This window comes from Felis catus, chromosome A2 (assembly GCF_018350175.1).
Source record: "Felis catus isolate Fca126 chromosome A2, F.catus_Fca126_mat1.0, whole genome shotgun sequence".
Lineage (NCBI taxonomy): Eukaryota > Metazoa > Chordata > Mammalia > Carnivora > Felidae > Felis > Felis catus.
In genome coordinates this window covers 3,239,025-3,256,165 of record NC_058369.1, presented here as the reverse complement: position 1 = coordinate 3,256,165, position 17,141 = coordinate 3,239,025, and the positions used below count along the sequence as shown (strand labels likewise).

The 17,141-nt window shown below is 64.2% G+C and overlaps 2 protein-coding genes across 7 annotated transcripts in view; one reads left to right on the top strand and one right to left on the bottom strand.

Moving 5' to 3' along the window:
• SH3GL1 (SH3 domain containing GRB2 like 1, endophilin A2) overlaps positions 1 to 7,935 on the top strand; it is a 30,953-nt gene extending 23,018 nt beyond the window's left edge. Inside the window, exons 2-10 of the mRNA XM_023244015.2 lie at positions 2,804 to 2,872; positions 3,178 to 3,250; positions 4,150 to 4,293; positions 4,636 to 4,769; positions 4,864 to 5,022; positions 5,330 to 5,433; positions 5,899 to 6,023; positions 6,130 to 6,186; positions 6,597 to 7,935. Coding sequence (XP_023099783.1) covers positions 2,804 to 2,872; positions 3,178 to 3,250; positions 4,150 to 4,293; positions 4,636 to 4,769; positions 4,864 to 5,022; positions 5,330 to 5,433; positions 5,899 to 6,023; positions 6,130 to 6,186; positions 6,597 to 6,793 — 1,062 coding nt within the window. The 3' untranslated portion in view covers positions 6,794 to 7,935. The remainder of the gene's footprint in view (positions 1 to 2,803; positions 2,873 to 3,177; positions 3,251 to 4,149; positions 4,294 to 4,635; positions 4,770 to 4,863; positions 5,023 to 5,329; positions 5,434 to 5,898; positions 6,024 to 6,129; positions 6,187 to 6,596) is intronic.
• Positions 7,936 to 8,196: 261 nt separating this feature from the next.
• On the bottom strand, positions 8,197 to 16,720 carry MPND (MPN domain containing). Of its 6 annotated transcripts, none has more exons than XM_023243995.2 (13): positions 16,593 to 16,720; positions 16,198 to 16,490; positions 15,226 to 15,462; positions 13,411 to 13,543; positions 12,602 to 12,686; positions 12,333 to 12,429; positions 11,978 to 12,050; positions 11,821 to 11,897; positions 10,839 to 11,025; positions 10,643 to 10,713; positions 10,055 to 10,225; positions 9,279 to 9,371; positions 8,197 to 8,473 (listed from the first exon to the last, which is right to left on the bottom strand). In XM_023243995.2, exons 1-13 carry the CDS (start codon positions 16,597 to 16,599, stop codon positions 8,387 to 8,389), a joined length of 1,611 nt encoding a protein of 536 aa, XP_023099763.2. In that variant the 5' UTR covers positions 16,600 to 16,720; the 3' UTR covers positions 8,197 to 8,386. The 6 variants fall into 6 exon arrangements, 5 of the variants coding, with proteins under 5 accessions (XP_023099763.2, XP_023099770.2, XP_023099777.2 ...); XM_023244002.2 differs by having other exon boundaries at positions 10,839 to 11,007; XM_023244009.2 differs by having other exon boundaries at positions 10,839 to 10,920.
• Between the last annotated feature and the right edge of the window lie 421 nt (positions 16,721 to 17,141).

Genomic DNA, 17,141 nt, shown 5'->3' with positions numbered 1-17,141 from the left:
TGGAGTGCCTGCCACCTGGGCTGGGGGCAGAGCATGCTCTTCCCGAAGGTCAGAAGCAGTATGGCAGTAGTATCAGGCCAGGCACGTGGTGAGCGTCCATTCGTGCAATTTCCAGAACAGGTACCACTAGAAGAGAGGGAACTTCCTTCCTGCTGGAGGTGTTCGGAAGCCTGGCAAGGTGCTGGCACTAAAACTCCTCTAAGGGTAACTCACGGCCGACAGCTCGTGGGATAGGCCCACGGAATCTTGGTAAAACCATTAAAGCAGACGGACACCGGAACCTCACGGCTCAGAGGTGCCCCAGAGCACGGTACTCACACAGCGGGTGCCTGGTGGCCCAGCCATGGTCTTTGTTAACACAGCCGCCCCGCCTCCCCCAGGAGAGACCCCACCCCACCCTAGGCCCTCCGTGGACACGGTCCCCGAGTGCTAGCCTGAGGCCCACCGTGCGGGCAGAGCCAGGCCAGGTGGGCGAGGAGCGCAGGTGGACACGGAGATTCGCCTCCGGAGGCCTCTGCCAGGTCCCACCGAGTCTCGGCTCGTGGGGGCCACGTGGGGCACAGGCTTGTGTCTGAACTGAGGCAGAGCTCTGGAGATGCTCTGGCCCGGGCTGGGCTTCGTGTTGGCCCCCGGGAGGTGCCAGCACGGGTTTCACGGCGGCAGCCGTCACGGAAGCACTGCTGGTGATCGGTGGGGCCCAGGAGGCTGTGGTTTCCACGCACCACCGCGGCCATCGCGCTGCAGGAGCGGGTCCGCAGCCAGGCGGGGCTCAGCCAGTGGGGGGACGGCCCCTCCACGCCGTGAGCCCGTGGGAGTCCCCGGCTGTGTCTCAGACGTGGAGGGGAAGAGCGGACCCACCAGGCGTGGGAGGAGGACAGGCTGTAGTGAGCACCGAGCGAGGGAGCACGGAAGGTGAGCTCCTCTTCGTCCGGGGCGCAGACTTTACAGGCGGAGGTGTTGTCTGTGACGCGTCTGCTGCTCTCGTCGGGTCCGCTTTTCCTGAGCAGCACTGAAATGTCGGGGTTGCAGCCTTCCCCACAGACGGGCCCTTTGGGGCCCTCTAGCCCCCTCCACCCGGACAGCGTCCCAGCCCCTGAGCTTCCGGGACTGGCTGCTCAGTGACAGGAGGCCTGTGGTTCCTAGAAAACCCCGTTCCTCACACCCAAGGGTGCCTCCTCGTTACCGACATGGCTTCCGGCTTTCCCTGTGGAGCCCTCGGGGCCTGTCCACTGGACGCGGCCTGCGGCCCAGCGAGCCCACACGCAGAGGTGCGGATTCTGATGCTGCGTTGCCGTGTGGCTCCGTTGGTTTCCCCTTTTGCCTTTGGGCCTCTCGTCATGCTTTCATCCGTTTGAGCTGGTTCCAAGACCACGAGCCCTGGCGGGAAAGGATGTAGGGGACAGTCACCTGCTACCTGAGGGACTTGAGCCCCGAGCTCCCGGGCAGGGTGAAGGGAGGCTAGGAGGGGCCCGGGTGCCTCCAGCATGGCCTTCTGTGTGCCCAGGTGCAAGGATGGCCTGGAAAACCCATCCCTACGCATGGTGCTGAGGAGCTGGGGGCTCCCAAGGGAGGCACCCCCACCCCCCCGCCCCTGGAAGACTGCAGGGTCGTCCCGCGCCCCTCCCCTGGGGGGAAGGATGTGGCTCCTGCCCCGGAGACCTGTCCCTGTTGGCCCCGTGCCCGTGTCCCTGTCCTCCTGCACCCGGGGCCCGGAAGGTGTGGTTTTGAGCACTGTTGCTCCAGCTCCCTCCCAGTTCACCAGAAGAGTCTGGTCTCACGTCAGGCAGTGAACTCATTTCCCTCTCTGGCAACCACTGAATTTGAGAATGTCCTGTTGTATCATCATCAAAAGAACTGAAACCGTCCCATGAAATAAAATGGAACGCCCCATCAACGCCCAGGGAGACACCAGGGTCTTTCCTTGCCGAGTGGCTAGCAGAAGCAGGAGGGTGGCCCCTGCCCCTCCTACGAGGTCCCTGGGAGGATGGCGTAAGGCCCAAGCCGTTCCAGGTGGCAGCAGTCATGGGGCAGGCCCTGCACCAGCCCGCTTCCTTCCTGCCCCCCCCCTGCCCCCCGCAGTGGCCTCACCTGCACCCCAGGCCCTTCCTGGACTCCCAGGCTCAGCCTAGTAGAAAGCCCCTGACCCACTGGGGCACTCAGCCCTGTCTCCTCTTGACGCTGCTTGGGGGGCAGAGGCCACAAAGAGACGAGGCAGTTCCCACATCCGTTCAACCACAGGACCTCCTCCTCACTGCAGACCTGTTGGTTTCCCAGAGGCGCCCAGGGAGAATCCATATCGGGGAAGTGTCAGGCCCAGGGTTCCCGAGATTCCTTCCCAGAAATGCAGGGAAAGTGGGAAGAGGGAGGTGTGTGGTTCCCTGAGCAGAGAGGCTTTGGTGAACCTCTTCCCCACGCCTAGAGCTGAACCATGGCATCACTGGCTGCGTGTGAGCACTTCAGCCCCATGAGGGGACGTCACTCAGCTGTTGGCTGGCCCCAGGCAGGTCTCTGGGGGTGGGGGGCACTCGAGTAGGCATGGCCAGGGAAGGCTTCTGCCTTCTAGCAGAAGGAGCCCCCCCCCCCCCCCCCGCAAAGCCCTGGGTTTGAAGGTGTGGGTTTGGAGTCGGGGCCTTGCTCGGCCACCCATCTTCCCATCAGCTGCCATGTTCGGCATCCTGGGGAGCCATCGTGGATGTGCTGACCCCTCAGTCCGCTCCCACTGGTGGTGGACGTGGCTGGAAAGCATCCTTGGGCCTCTCCCTCCTCTGAGGCTCACACTGTTTTCCCTCCTTCTGTCCCCCAGCTGGTCAGTGAGAAGGTCGGAGGCGCCGAAGGGACCAAGCTCGATGAGGACTTCAAGGAGATGGAGAAGGTACCAGGGGAGGTGGTGCGCCCTGCCTGGTGCTCAGCACTGTTTGCCAAGTGCCCGTGGCCACAGCGCCACATCTGGGCTGCGGGTGGGGCTCCTGGATGGACAGACTCCCCAGCCACGGGGGACCCGCGTAGCGAACCACAAGTAGGCAGGGAGGCCAGCAGCCCTCCGAGCGGCGGGCGGCCCTTGTGTGGGCTCTGAGGCAGGTGGGGCTAGGGAGCGGGGCGAGGGCTGTCCAGGGGCTCCGGGTTTGGCCTCCGGTGCATGATGGTTATAAAACCCCCACACGCTGCCTCTCTTCACAGAAGGTGGACGTTACCAGCAAGGCTGTGACAGAAGTGCTGGCCAGAACCATTGAGTACCTGCAGCCCAACCCAGGTAGGGGTACCAGCCAGCTAGTCTGGAATTTTCCCATTACTGGAGCACGAAGGAGGAACGTACGAGCTCAGAGAACTGAAATGCCCAGGGTGGGCAGCTTGTGTGTGTGGCTGGATCCCGAGGGTCCAAGGGATGTCCTCAGTCCTGCACTTCTGTCCACTTCATCCGGCGGCTCTCATTCTGCGTGGCGGTCCTAGCCTTAAATCACCCTTACGGCTGACAGTCCCAGCAGAAAAGAGCGTCTTTTCCCCATAACCAACTCACTAGACCAGTTGGAATCGGTTGCCCACCCTTGGAGCATGAGGTGGGGTCCCCTAGTCCGAGAGGGAGACAGGGACCTTGCCCTGAGGGCAATCCAGGTGCCGGTTCCCATAGCAGGAGGTGATGGGTGTGGGACGCGTGGCGACAGCAGTCACGTCCATTCAAGGCCTGTGCCACGGAGAGCCTAGAGCAGGCAGAGGGAAGTGCGTGGCTCCCCTCCCCCCACCCCAGCGGAGGGCTGTGTCTGGGGCACCTGTGCGCACCTGCGCCTGCCCCCCACGCCTTCTCTGAGGTGCTGCTCCCGGGCCGGGGAAGGCAGCTTCTTGACGACAGCTGGGCCGCAGGACGAGGAGGCCCGGGGGGGCCCAGAGGAGCTGGTCACCTCCTGCCTCCCGCCAGGGCTCCTTTGTGGCTGAGGTGAGCAGAGAAGGGGAGGTCTGTGCAGGAGCTTCTTCGCAGAGCCTGGCTGTCAGCAGGCATAGGAACCGAGGTCCCTTGGGCCAGGGCAGTGCTTTAGAAAGAAGGGTGCTGGGGAGAGGAGGAACCCAGAGAGGAGCAGCCGGTGGCCGGTCAAGCGCAGGCCTCCAGGCTTCGTGAGCGAGACTGGCCGCGTGCCTACCCAGCCTGTTCTGTTCCAGCCTCACGGGCCAAGCTGACGATGCTCAACACGGTGTCCAAGATCCGCGGGCAGGTGAAGAACCCTGGCTACCCGCAGTCAGAGGGCCTGCTGGGCGAGTGCATGATCCGCCATGGCAAGGAGCTGGGCGGCGAGTCCAACTTCGGTGAGGCTGCGGGAGGCCACTTCCCTGCCGCTGCAGAGTTTTCCGTGGGGACGAGCGAGGACCGGAGTGTTGGCCGTAGGGCCACAGCCACTGGCAGGCCTGCCCTCCAGCCGCAGCCGATGCCGGGGAAGCCGGTCCTTGCGGCGGGGGCTTGTTTGACACCCGTCCTCGCCAGCTCCTGGCTGCTGGGGCTCAGGATCAGACCCTAGGGTCCCTTGTTGGGTCCTGAATTCTGGCATCTGGGCCCCGGGGCGGGAGGACACTTTAGAAGTTGGGGTGTCTTGGGCCCCTAGGCCGCGGCCTCCTGTGACAGTTTCTTCCCCATTCCGGGTTCTGCCGCAGGCGACGCCCTGCTGGATGCCGGGGAGTCCATGAAGCGCCTGGCGGAGGTGAAAGATTCCCTGGACATAGAAGTCAAGCAGAATTTCATCGACCCCTTGCAGAATCTGTGCGACAAAGACCTGAAGGAGATCCAGGTGCGTCCCGCGTCCCGCGTCCCTCCCCCCCCCACCCCCGCCGCGCCCTGCCCGGTGCGGCTCCCCAGTTCACACACACAACCCCCCACCCCAGCACCACCTGAAGAAGCTGGAGGGCCGCCGCCTGGACTTCGACTACAAGAAGAAGCGGCAGGGCAAGATCCCCGATGAGGAGCTGCGCCAGGCCCTGGAGAAGTTCGAAGAGTCCAAGGAGGTGGCGGAGACCAGCATGCACAACCTCCTGGAGACGGATGTACGTCTGGGCCCCGCTGGGGGGGAGCCCGGAAGGCGGGGCCGGTGGGCGGGGTCACGTGTGCCCCGCCGGCAGCGGGTTCAGCGCCCAGGTGGAGCCTCCGGGACCTAAGGGGGCAGCCACCCTGCCCTTCAAGCCCCCTAAAGCTTTCTGGGCACCTCCACGGGCAGCAGTAGGGTCAGGCAGATGGGGAGAGGGCCGGGCCCCTGTGCCAGGAGCGTTCTGGAGAGGCTCCCTTTAGAGGCGGCCTTGGGGGGAGGGGTCACAGGGAGAGCCTCCCCTCCAGCAGCCGGTCGGTCGCTTGCAGATCGAGCAGGTGAGCCAGCTCTCTGCGCTGGTGGATGCCCAGCTGGACTACCACCGGCAGGCCGTGCAGATCCTGGACGAGCTGGCCGACAAGCTCAAGCGAAGGTGAGCCCCGTCCTGCTTTGGGCCGGTCTCTCAGGGCACCCGGGACACCGCCACCAGCTTCTCAGGGTGGAGGTCCCAGGAGAAAGACCTGCTGGGCTTGTCCCGCTTGTCAGAGGGGAGGGCTGGAGTGGCCTCGGACGGGGGGCGGGGGGCAGAGTCCGTAGTCCAGTGCCTGAGAAGGGGAGCCTCGTGCAGCCATGTTCCCAGGCAGGGTGGGCATGCTAAGGGACTTCAGGTCTGGCAGGACCTGGCCAGCCGGCAGCCTCTGAGAAGGGCCCGAGCCGGGGGTGGGGGGGAGCCGACCGACGGGGGGGCCTTGTGGTTAGACCCATCGGGCCTCTGCGCCCAGGCCTGGCCCCGGGGGGCAGCAGGACAAAAGGCGGGAGGCGGAGGCGTCCCTTCATCCTGGGTGGCGAACACGGGATTCGGCCGCCGGCCACTCCCCTCTCTCCTCCCTGCACGCAGGATGCGGGAAGCCTCCTCTCGCCCCAAGCGGGAGTACAAGCCCAAGCCCCGGGAGCCCTTCGACCTTGGGGAGCCCGAGCAGTCCAACGGGGGCTTCCCCTGTGCCACGGCCCCCAAGATCACAGGTAAGGAGCGGGGAGGGGGCCGCCCCCCAGTCGGCTGCCCCCTCAAACCGCAGAGCCAGGCCCCGCCCAGGGTCTTCAACCCCCTCTGTGCTTTGTGTGTGAGCAGCTTCGTCTTCCTTCCGATCTTCTGAGAAGCCCATCCGGACCCCCAGCAGGAGCATGCGTGAGTGTCCCGCAGGCGCGGCCCCGCCCTTACATGCTCCCCGCCTGCTAGTCCGGTTCAGGAGGGCCTCCCTCCTCCAGTCCTCTCAGCCCGTCGTGGGGGGGGGGGGGACTCGGCGCCGGGGCCAGGCGGCACGCCCCCCCATCAGCGTGAGTGTCCAGCAGGCTCCGGGCCCTCTGAGTGGCACGGTCATTCTGTCACCCCGATGCCCCCGGGCAGCCCTAGCTCTTCCCAGGAGCGTTTCGGTGACCACTCGTGGAGCCCATTCCCATCCCTCGCCCCTGGTTCTTCCTGACAAAGCTGGGCGGGCAGGAGGAAGGAGCAGCTGCCCTTCGGGGGACAGGAGCCCGGGGAGGGGGGGGGGGGGGCGGGGGGAGGAGCCAGCGGTCTGAGCCAAGCCCCACCCCCAGCCCCGCTGGACCAGCCGAGCTGCAAGGCTCTGTACGACTTCGAGCCCGAGAACGCCGGCGAGCTGGGCTTCCACGAGGGTGACGTCATCACGCTGACCAACCAGATCGACGAGAACTGGTACGAGGGCATGCTCCACGGCCAGTCGGGCTTCTTCCCCCTCAGCTACGTGGAGGTGCTGGTGCCCCTGCCTCAGTGACCGCGTCGGCCCCGTCCACGTCGGCCTTCTGCAGCCGGGGCGGCGCCCGCAGGCGCTCCCCGGGGGGGAAGGCGGGCCTCGCTGGGGCAGCAGGGCTGGATGTCGGGGAGGGGCCCCCCCCACCCCGCGGTCCCCGCTCCAGGCGGCAGTCTGGGGGCCGGGCAGTATTTTCGCTCCCCGACCCCGCGCCCCGAGGGGGCGAACACTAAGGTGCTCTTAGAAACACTAACTTCCTCCCACGCCTCCAGGAGCGGGTAACTCCAGGTGGGCCCCCTCACTCTCACACGCGCGTGCACACACACACACACACACACCCCCAGGAGACCTGCCCTGAACAGGAGGAGATGGGGGTTCTGAGCAGGATCCCTGGCCGACACTCACCACCCTGCTTTTCAATTCACCCACAACACTCCTTCCCAGCCCCAACTCCAGGGCTCCCCAGGCCCTGGCACACCCGTGGATGCCACCTCCCTGGGGAGAGATGAGCTTGGGGTCCTCAGGGTTCCCCTAAGGCCGGCCCTCTCTGAGCAGCCTCTGAGGTGCCGTTGTCTCCCTCCTCCGGTGCCCTCCACCCTGCCCCGCACCCCCTCCTCGCCTCCCAAGTGTAGGGTGCCCCGCCCCAGATAAGCACACCGGGCGATCCTCTGACACGAACCGCCACCACCAGCCGTGCCCACGGCACACGTGTGCACCACAGACGGGACCACAGGAGTCTTGTGGCCTCTGTCCTGCAGGTGGTCCCAGACCCCTGGGACCGCCCTGAGGAGGGTCACAGGCGCCTCCCCAATCCCAAGCCAGCCACTGTCCCCACCGCTGACAGCGGCCCCAGCCATCTTCCTAGACAGACCAAGGCAGGCAGCCGCCCTGACCAACAGAGCCGAGCCCCGCAGCTACTTCCTCTCTTGCCTGACCCAAAAATTGGCGCAACCAGGGGACCTCGGGACTGGATCACATTCCCCTCCTCTGATGACCTTGCAAAGGCCCCGGGGACACCTGGCTCTGAGGCCCCCTCATTGCCATGACATGGGGGAAGCACAGCCCTCCCAGCAGACGTGAGCAGTGGAACCTGGGCCACAATCGGCAGATCGAAATGTAATCCTGATTTTTTTTTTTTTTTTTTAAGTATTAAATGTCTCTTTCTATAGCCTCTTGCTCCGTGTGGTGCAGGGTGGGTCTTCCTCCCTGGCTCTCTGTGAGTGTCCAGGGGAGCCGGGGGAAAAGTCATCTGCCCAGCCACCAGCACAGGCATCACATCCTCCAGATGTCCCTGCAGCCCCAGGAAGCCCGCAACACGGGCGCTCGGAGCGTCCCCTCCTGTACCGCTGCCCAGACAGCAGCCTGTGTGCCCAGGGACGAGTGCAGGGGCTCCCCCTCCCCCCAGGGTGAGACACACACCCAGGCTATTTGCTTCTGTCTTTTATTATCCGTGCCCCAACCACCGCACAGCTAAGTTGCACAGGAACAGAGCGGCACAGCCCCCAAGAGAACCCCCTGGTCCCAGTCCCCCCTCAGCCCAAACCACGGCGGGGGGGGGGGGGGGCGGGGGATCAGAGTCTGACCAAGAGGCCCCCCCAGGCTCTGGCAGGCGGGGCCTCAGCTCCCTTGTTTAAGAAGGCTGTAAACCTGCTCCAGCACGTGGCACAGGCCCTGGTCCTTGGGTGTCCTGCTGGCCAGGGAGATCTGAAAGGAGCAGGGCCGGTGCCTCAGGGCTGTGCCCGGTGGTCCTGGCCCCACGGCTCCCCTCCATCCGGGCAGAGGCTCTCCTAACCGACCCACACGGTAGCGTCCCCAAGACAAAGTTTTATGTTTAGATGAGGAGGCCTGCTCACGCGGAATGTTCTGGGTTTGGAGAGAGGAGGACTATCTGCACACTCCAAATCCTACTCTCTTCCTAGCTGCCTCCTGCCTAGGCTCTCACACCCTCTGCGCCGGGGGCTGCTCCCCGCCCCGCCAGCCCAGCAACGGGGTGGAAGTGATCCGTGGCAGCCGGAAGCTCTGGTCACTCTTGAAGTTTGAGCAAAACAAGCAAACGTGCAAAACTGCATTTCTCTACAAGGCAGGAAGCCAGTCAGACACCCCCGAGGCCGCCGAGCCCCGCGGCGTCCCACTGGCTGCAGGGCCGGCGAGCTGGAGAGACCTCTGCTCGCCTCAGCTCTGCCGGCGCTTGAGGCTCTGAATCGGACCCCGGCCCCTTGTGCGCTCGGGTGGGCGCCCACGCCGTGACATAGGGCCCAGTGTGGCTTCTCCATCCCCACGGCCCAGGGTCTGCGGGTTCTCCCCTTTCTAGCTGCTCTCGAATAGCTCTCCCCGTCACCGTCACCCCCCAGCTGTGACCCAACAAGGCTGTTGGCAGCATTGACACCCAGCTGCAATAACACGGAACTTAGGACACTGTTTCTCAGGCTGCCCGCGGGTGGATTCTCGCGGGCTCCCCCCACATTGTCTTCCTACGGAGTCTGCACGAGACAGGGGACACGAGTCTTACCTTCAGCTTGTCGAGGTACGTGTGCTCCTGGCTCCAGGGCTCCTGGAACCTCACGAGGTCAGGGGCGCCCTTGTAGAATTCCACCAGCAGCATCTGGGGGACGGGGGGCCGATGGGACTCCTCGCTCCTGCCCTCCCACCCGTGCCAGGTGCCAGGGATACAGCGGTGGGCAGCCTGTGGGGCTTCAGTCCCATATGGCACGTAGGCACCCAGGACCCCAAGGGAGACCACCCACTGAGGAGTGCCACCAGGGAGCTCAGCAGGAGGCCCCTGGAGGGGCACCGAAGTAGCCCCAGGCAGAGGGAGGCACACTGAGTGTGTGAGAGGGAAGGGCCCCGAGTGTCGCACAAGCCTGACACGGACCCCTTGCGCAGCCTCATCCAAACAGTATCCGGGATCCCACAGGTGTGACCAACTAGCTTTTTTCAAACGCCATTTGGAACATCGACACTAAAAAACAGCTGGGGGACCACCTCAAGTCCCCTCACGTGCCTCCATTTGGAGAATCAGTGCAGGTGCAGAGGCCCGAGGCGGGGGCACCTCCGGTAACTTCCAGAACAGCAAGGCCAGGTTGGGGGAGCAGGTGGGCAAGGATCAGGGACTTGAGCCTAAAGCCACAGGTGATTTTCAGCCCCGGACGAGGAGTCTGGCCTATGCCCAGACGTGGCGCATTCAGCCACCCTGAGTCCTGCAGTCTGGCCACCGTCCAGCGGGGTCCTTCAGCCCCACCCGCCCCTCTCAGGGGCCCTGTGCGCCCCACCCGGGAGTGAGCTCACCATCTCATGAAGGATGTCATTAGTCAGGAAGTTGTCCTGGATGTAGGCCATCTCCACGTCCATGGGGATGCCGTAGTCACTGGGCCTTTGCTGGCAGGGACAGGAGCCAGTCACGCCCAGCCTCTGATCCCACGAGGGGATGCGTCCTGGGCCAGCAGTCAGAGAATCACACTGCGACCAGGTTCAGAGCCACGTGGGTCCTCCACAGAAGGCTGCGGTGCGACTCCGGAGGCGGCGTGGCCCTGCCCCCAGCAAGAGAGGCCGCCAAGCGAGCCACGCACCCGGGAATGGCTTCCCAAGCCCGATTTCTGACCCCGGGACAGATGTGGGGAATGGCACTGGGCAGAGTTGGGGAGGGAGGCCGTGTTAGTAACAAGGGCTCCACGTGATGCCCGCGCCTTTTCAACATCCAGGCCCTCTCGGGGAGCCCGGGACAGCGCGACGGTTATGGTCCCATTTCACGGGGGGAAACGGAGGTCCCCGATCCCCTAAATGAGCCCAGAACCAGAGTCCTGGCCACGGACCATCGACAGGCCCCTCCTGGCCCGCAGCGCCGCAACCCTGCCCTCCCCCCACAGCCCCGCCTACCTCGGGGGGCGGCATCACCCAGAAGGGGGAGATCTTAGACTCGGGGCCCGGGTTGCCAGAGTAGTAAGGGGCTGCGGGAGGACAGCGAGAGTGGCGACGGCCTGGAGGGGTCGGCGGCCCCGAAGCGCCACGCGCGCGCGCGCACGGACGCACGCGCCGGACGCACGCATGCGCACGCGCGCGGCCCAGGCCTTACCGCAGAGCAGGGCGAGGCAGGGCTGGAAGCCGTTGCTGGAGCCCTGCAGCCGCAGCTGGTAGTCCATCTGCGAGTCGATGTCCTGCAGCGACGGGAGCGCGGGGCTGTGCGGGTGGCTGTGGTACCAGCCCACCAGGGACAGGCCCCGCAGGAGCAGGCTCTGGTAGATCTGGGGGCACAGGCGAGGCTGCGGTAGAGCCGGGGGCTCCCCCAGCCCTCGCGCGCGCTCACCCCTCCCAGCCGCCAGCGCACCTGCCGCATCCCATCCCCATTCGAGGCCAGCACTTAATACGTGCCTGCCGTGTGCCTGGCCTGGGGACACAGCGGCACCAGGACAGAGCCCTCCCCCTCCCTCTAGGAGGCCAGGGGAGGGGGGACAGTCAACAAATACACAAAAAGATGCGCCTGTCACAAAGCAGAGGCAAACGTTTATTTTAGGCAGGCCGCATCGCCAATTCCTGGCTCGCAGCGGGCACTCAAACAGTTAAACAGATAGGAGGATGTGTGTGTGCACTTGGGCGGGAGCAGGCATTTCTGGATGCCTTCAGCAAGCAGAGGCAAGTGCTGGCGTTAAGGAGCAAGAAAGAGGCGGGCCGAGAGACGTGCGTGCAGAATCCGCACCTATTCGCCTGTCCCCATGGGTCACTGCGGGTGCCAGAAGGTGGGTGTGGTGCGCGTTGCACAGCGCCAGGCACATACAAAGCACCACTATGACACCGCTGTTGAGAATGGCAGCTAATATTCGCTGGGCTCTTACTACGTGCCAGGCACGGCCTGGAAACCGAGGCTCGGGGTAAAGAGGGCGGGCCACCTGCGCAGAGGAAGCAGGACCACGGACAGGGTCACAGCCACGGGGCGGGCGCTCACACATACTCTTCCGCAGGCTCGTTTTTGCACTACTGGCCACCGGGACAGGGTAGCCAGGACAGCTGTGTCCACACGAGCCCTCCCTACAACGCCCTGACCCCCCGCACCCCCTCACCTCCTCTTCCATGGTGGCCGCCATATCCGCGTCCCCCAGCCGGCTCCGACAGGGGAAGGCTCTCAGCACCGTGAGCACTGTGCAGAGGCGAAGAGAAGGTGTAGACATCAACCCCAGCCCCAGACACCCCCCTGCCCACCTGGCCCCAAATACCCACTCTGGCTGTTGATGTCCCAGCGGCCCCCCAGGTACCCCACGACCTCGCTTCGAGTCAGGTGGCTGTGGAAGTCCTGGGGAGGGGACGGACACCAGAAGAGCGGCTCAGGCGGCGGCCCAGCCCCAAGCGCCTCTCCTCGGGGCCAGAGCCCTTGCAATGTGCCGGGACCACCCCCCACCGGCCTCCTCCTTCGTTCACTGATTGAGTGCCTACTGTTTAGCAGCAGTGAACAAAACAGAAAAGGTCCCTGCCCTCATAAGGGCCAACCTCCCAGGGACCCCTTCCAGGTGCCCCAGCCACCTGCCCAGGTCTGGCCCTTGGCCCTCAAGGGACAAGGTGACGGCTGGGCACACACCAGCAGGAACAGCACGTTGCTGGAGATGGCCACGTTGAACGGCTGGAACTTGTTGATGGCAGCGAAGGATGTTACTTCCACCAGGGTGTGGGGGTTCCTGTAGGAGCCAGAGGGTCCCACAGCTTCAGGAACTCAGCCCCGAGCTAGCTCCCCCGGCCCCCAGAGCCAGCGCTGAGGATGTGAGGCCTTGTGTCCCCCCCCCACCCCATACCCGCAAGAGCTAGTGAAACCTGGGGGCGGGGGTGTGGCAGGCACAGGGTGTGTCTGACCTGGCAGAGTCTCGACTGCCCAGCATGCAATACCGCACAGGCACCCGGATCTTGTTTTCCACCCGCTTCCCGGGGGGCACGGCCTCTGTGGGGCGGGCGAGGGGGGAAAAGGCAGCCTCAATCCCTCCCAGCCCAGAAGTGGAAAACAAGAACAAGGCGGCCCCAGAAAAAACCTCCAGAGGCAGCTTTAAAAACCAGGCCCCAGAACGGAGAGATCAGGTGGCAGGTTAACAAACTGGGAAAAAGGAGATTAAAATACCAGAGGAAGGGCTTAGGAAATCAGGGAAGGACCCCAGGAAACCAGGCAGGGGGCCAAAGGAACCAGGCACTGAGGCAGCGAAATCCTATAGGGGAGCGTGGAAATCAGGCAGCATAGTGAAGAAATCGGGCCATGGGACCAAGGAATCCAGCATTAGAGCTTAAGAAGCCAGGCAGGGCGGTGGGGGGGCGCTGGGGGGCTCAGTCCGTTGAGCACCAGACTCTTGACTGCGGCTCAGGTCATGATCTCAGTGTTTGTGGGTTGAGCCCTGACTCAGGCTCTGCACTGACTGCACAGAGCCTGCTTGGGATTGTTCCCCTCCCCCCACCCCTCCCCTGCTCACGATCTCTCTCTCTCTTAAAATAAATAAACATTAAAAAAAAAAAAAAAAAAGAAGAAGTCAGGCCACGAGAAAGAAATTAGGCAGTAGAACTAGGAAGTCTGCCAGGCATGTTGGGAGTGCTGAGAAAAACGCAAGATCTGCCCCCCCCCCCAAGCCACCTCCTCACCCGAGTTCTGCCCGCCTCCTGCCCTCCTCTAAGCCTCTCACCTGGGTGCGCAGGCTCCAAGGGTCCCTTGGCAGGTAGCCTCCGACTCTTGTCCTCAGTGGAGACCCCTGCCAGAACCTCCTCCTCTTCTTCCTCCATCAACAGCTCCTCCTCCTCCCCTTCACTGGCCGGGCTCTGGTGGGGGCGGGGCGGGGTGGGCGGCAGGACCCTCAGCTGGGTGCCACCCACCCTCCTCACCAAGTTCCACTCAGACCTTCAGCTGGCCTTAGGGTCCTGTCATTGCCCCAGGGGCCCACTAGAGGGAGCGAGTGAGCACAGGCGGCCTGAGGTCCTGGTGCCGCTCAGATCTGAGCACCTTCCAGCAGCTGCCGGGCGGAGTTTCAAACCTCTCCTCCGCTTTTACTAGCTGTGCAGCTTCTAGCAAGCGCCCTTAACCTCTCTGAGCTCTGTTCTCCTCATCTGTAAAAAGGGGCTAATGACCTCCAGCGCATAGGGACAGCATCAGGGTGAAATCAAATAATGCCTGCAAGGCAATTAGCACACCTCCTGTCGATCCATTCACTGAGCAAGCAAGTGCTTATAGGGATTATTTTACCAGATTCTCTCAATAATCTCTCCTGATCTGCCCTCACCTGCCCCTGCTGGGGTGACCTCTCAGTGTCCAAAACCCAACAGGCACATGGTCTCTGTACTCTTCCTCCTCGCCGCAGGGTCTGGCTGGTCCTGGCTCCTTCTTCTGGGAGCGCCCCAGGGACCCAGCTTCCCTCCCATCTCTCCAGTCCCCTCCGTCTCCCACCCCTCCCCGGTGTGCAGGCTGGGTCCTCGGGTTTCTTGTCTCCCTACCTGCTCCCCTCCGGGGCAGTCTCCTCCACTCTTGGGACTGGAACCCTGTCTCTGGCCTGACCACCCCCACAGTCCTATCTCCAGCCCAAGCCTCCTCTGAGCTCCAGACTCAGCGTCTGGCTGATCCTGGAAGTCTCGGCAGGGCGGGGGGGGCGGGGGTGCTCCCAGGCACCTCCACTCAGCTCTATAACCACGCCGCACCTGACTGTCCCCCAGTCCTCCCCAATCCCCATGGCAGCCTCATCCATCCACTTGCTCGGAACAAAACATCTCTTAACACCAACATCTATCTGATGCAACCGCAAATCCCGTGAGATCCACTTTCAAAATCAGCCAAAACTTGCCCGCTTCTTGATCCATCAATTGTCCGCCCGGCCCACCCCATCATCTCCCGCCCGGACCACGTTCTGTCACCTGCGTCCTGGTCCCCAACTTTCACCCGGGCCACCCCCCAGTCTTTGTGCCAGACGGCGGCCACCAGGGGGCGCGTGTGGGCACCTGAGTCAGGTCTGCCCATCCTCTCTGCCTTCCTGGGCTCCCACCCACCTCAGGGAAAAAGCCCAAGTCCTCCCGCCTGTTTCCAGCCTGACATCGGCCCTGCATATTTCCGATCTGCCAACAAGATATACATATACGATACATACGGATACTGTTAGCATCTTCATTTACATACGAAGGAGAATTAGCACCCAGAGACGACCCTAGGCCAAGCTCACCAGCTGGTGAATATTCAAAGATGTTATTACTATCATAGCATTAGAAACTCTCCCCGATCTGGTCCCTGCCACTGTCTCCAGTCCCCTCAGCTGCTTAAGACACGTGAGCCTCAGGCTGTATCCACTGATCATGGTTCCCCAAGCGCTGTGTGGCTTCCTACCTCCGCAGCTCTGCGGTCTTTGGCTCCCTTCGCCTCGCTCTGACAAACTCCTGGTCATCCCACAGGGCCCCAGCTCCAATGTGCTCACTCTGGGTACTCCTTATCCAACAGCGCTTCAGGAGGCTGAGGGACGCACCTCATCGGCAGCAGCCGTGGGAATGTGCAGCTGGTGTCGCCGGAGCCAGGCCGCCTTGTACTTGTCCAGTTTCTGGCCCTTGTACTTGACAGAGGCCCAGCCACAGCCGGACTTCTTGGCCGGGTTCACCAGCTTCTTGCAGTGGGTGGCCCAGGCGCTGGGTGAGTTGAACACCTGTCCCGTCTCCTGCCACACGATCCTCCCGTCGGGCTGTAGGTCTCCCATGAACTTCTTCCCCTGCAGTAACAGCAGCCTGGCTGCACCCAGGCCCTGGTACCCACCAAGCCACCTCCAGGAAGTCCTCCCTGACTCCCCCCCCCCCCGCCCTGCTCCCCGGAGCTTGGCACCCACCTCTGCCCACAGCATCCCTCCCAGGAAACTGACCAGCTTACATGCCTCCCGGTCCCTGTATGTCCACAGTCAGTCCTCATCAGCCTGGATTAAAACTGCCCAGCTCTGTGTCTGCCCACCCGCTCACTGGACCGTGAGCCCCCAAAGGGCAGGGACAGGGCCTGCTTGGTCCCTAACACACAGCACACAGCCTGGCACACAGCAAGTGCTCCATTCATGAACTGCCCCCACTCACAAGGCCCAAGGAAACAGCAGCAAACGTGTAAAGCATAGTGTAGCAGGCTGCCTGCTGGGCGCTGTATTCCGTTGACCCTCCTACAACCCCGCGACAGGAAAAATAAAAAGCCATTTTATAGATGAGGAAACCAGGTTATGGAGAGGTTGAGTAAGGTCACACAGCCAGGAAAGCGGGGGTGTCCTCTCCGAGCCTCAGTTTCTCCTCTGTGGAATGGGCTGTTTGGTAAACGATGCCCTGCAGCCCAGAAGGGTTCGTGCTGGGTCTGGATGCTTGTTTCAATTTCCCCTCCCCACACCTGGGCTTGGCCGGTGGGAGGAGAGCTCTGGGCCTCAGTTTCCCCCTCCTGCCCCAGCCGGACGGGATGGGGGGTAGGGGACGCTCACCAAGTAGTAGATGGACAGCACCCCGGCGCCGGGCTCCAGTAGCGCATCTTTGAGGAGCACCCGCAGCGTGACCGCGCGCCGGGTGAGCGCGCCCCCGGGCCCGCCGCAGCCCCCCGGGCCCGCCCCGGCTCCGGCCCCGCCGCCGCCGCCGCCGCCGCCCCCGCCCCCGCCGCCTCCGCTGCGCGCGCCGCCAGCTCCAGCCGGCCTCTCGGGGTCCTCGGCCTCTGCCTCGTCCTCGTCCTCATCCGGTGCCTCCTCGCCCGCGCCACCCGCCGGGGACAGCGGCTCCGGAGCTGCGGGCAGCGACAAGCTGCAAGGGGCCGCGCGCCCCCAACCGCCCCGGCCTCTCTACCACCCCCCGCCCCCCCCCGGACCCCCAGCCGGGCCCGCCGTACCTGCCATGGCCGCTCCGCCCCAAGCGCCCCGCGCCCTGCGCCCCGTGCGACTTGCGCGCCGCTGGCTCTTTCTTCCCGGCACGTGACACGGCTCCGCCCCGAGGGGGAGGGGCCCCAGCCTGGGGGCGGGAGGGGGGCTCGGCCTGCCCGTGCTAGCCGGGACCCGGAGGCCTCGCGCCTGTCCACGGGCAGAGCCGGGGACTCATCCCTCCGGGACCATCGGGAAAACGGAGGCTCGAGGCCACCTTCCGTGGGAGGCGCGTGGCAACCTACCAAGCGGGGAAACTGAGGCCCCGGGCCTTTCGCTTTCGGGGAACTAGTGGCTCCACTGGGGCGGCCTGTTATTGGATTTAGACCCGGAGCTGGGGGGCGCGGGGGACTCAGTTCACTAGGACCGGGCGGGGTGGGACACTTGAGGGACCAGAAGTCTCAGCTGTGGAGACCAGGGGAGAAACCCCCGGAGAACGAGCCACAGCGCCCTGGGGCTGCAGGCCGAATGGGGAAGGTCTAAAGCGCCCAAGGCGGAGCGCCCGGCTGGCTCAGTCCGTA

What these genes read in the sequence shown, in the direction of transcription:
- MPND (XM_023243995.2), bottom strand. An exon ending in CTGGGACATCAACAGCCAGA is followed by an intron (nt 11,898 to 11,977) that starts GTGGGTATTTGG and finishes GCCTCTGCACAG; the next exon opens with TGCTCACGGTGCTGAGAGCC. An exon ending in GGGTGATGCCGCCCCCCGAG is followed by an intron (nt 10,226 to 10,642) that starts GTAGGCGGGGCT and finishes ACCTGGTCGCAG; the next exon opens with TGTGATTCTCTGACTGCTGG.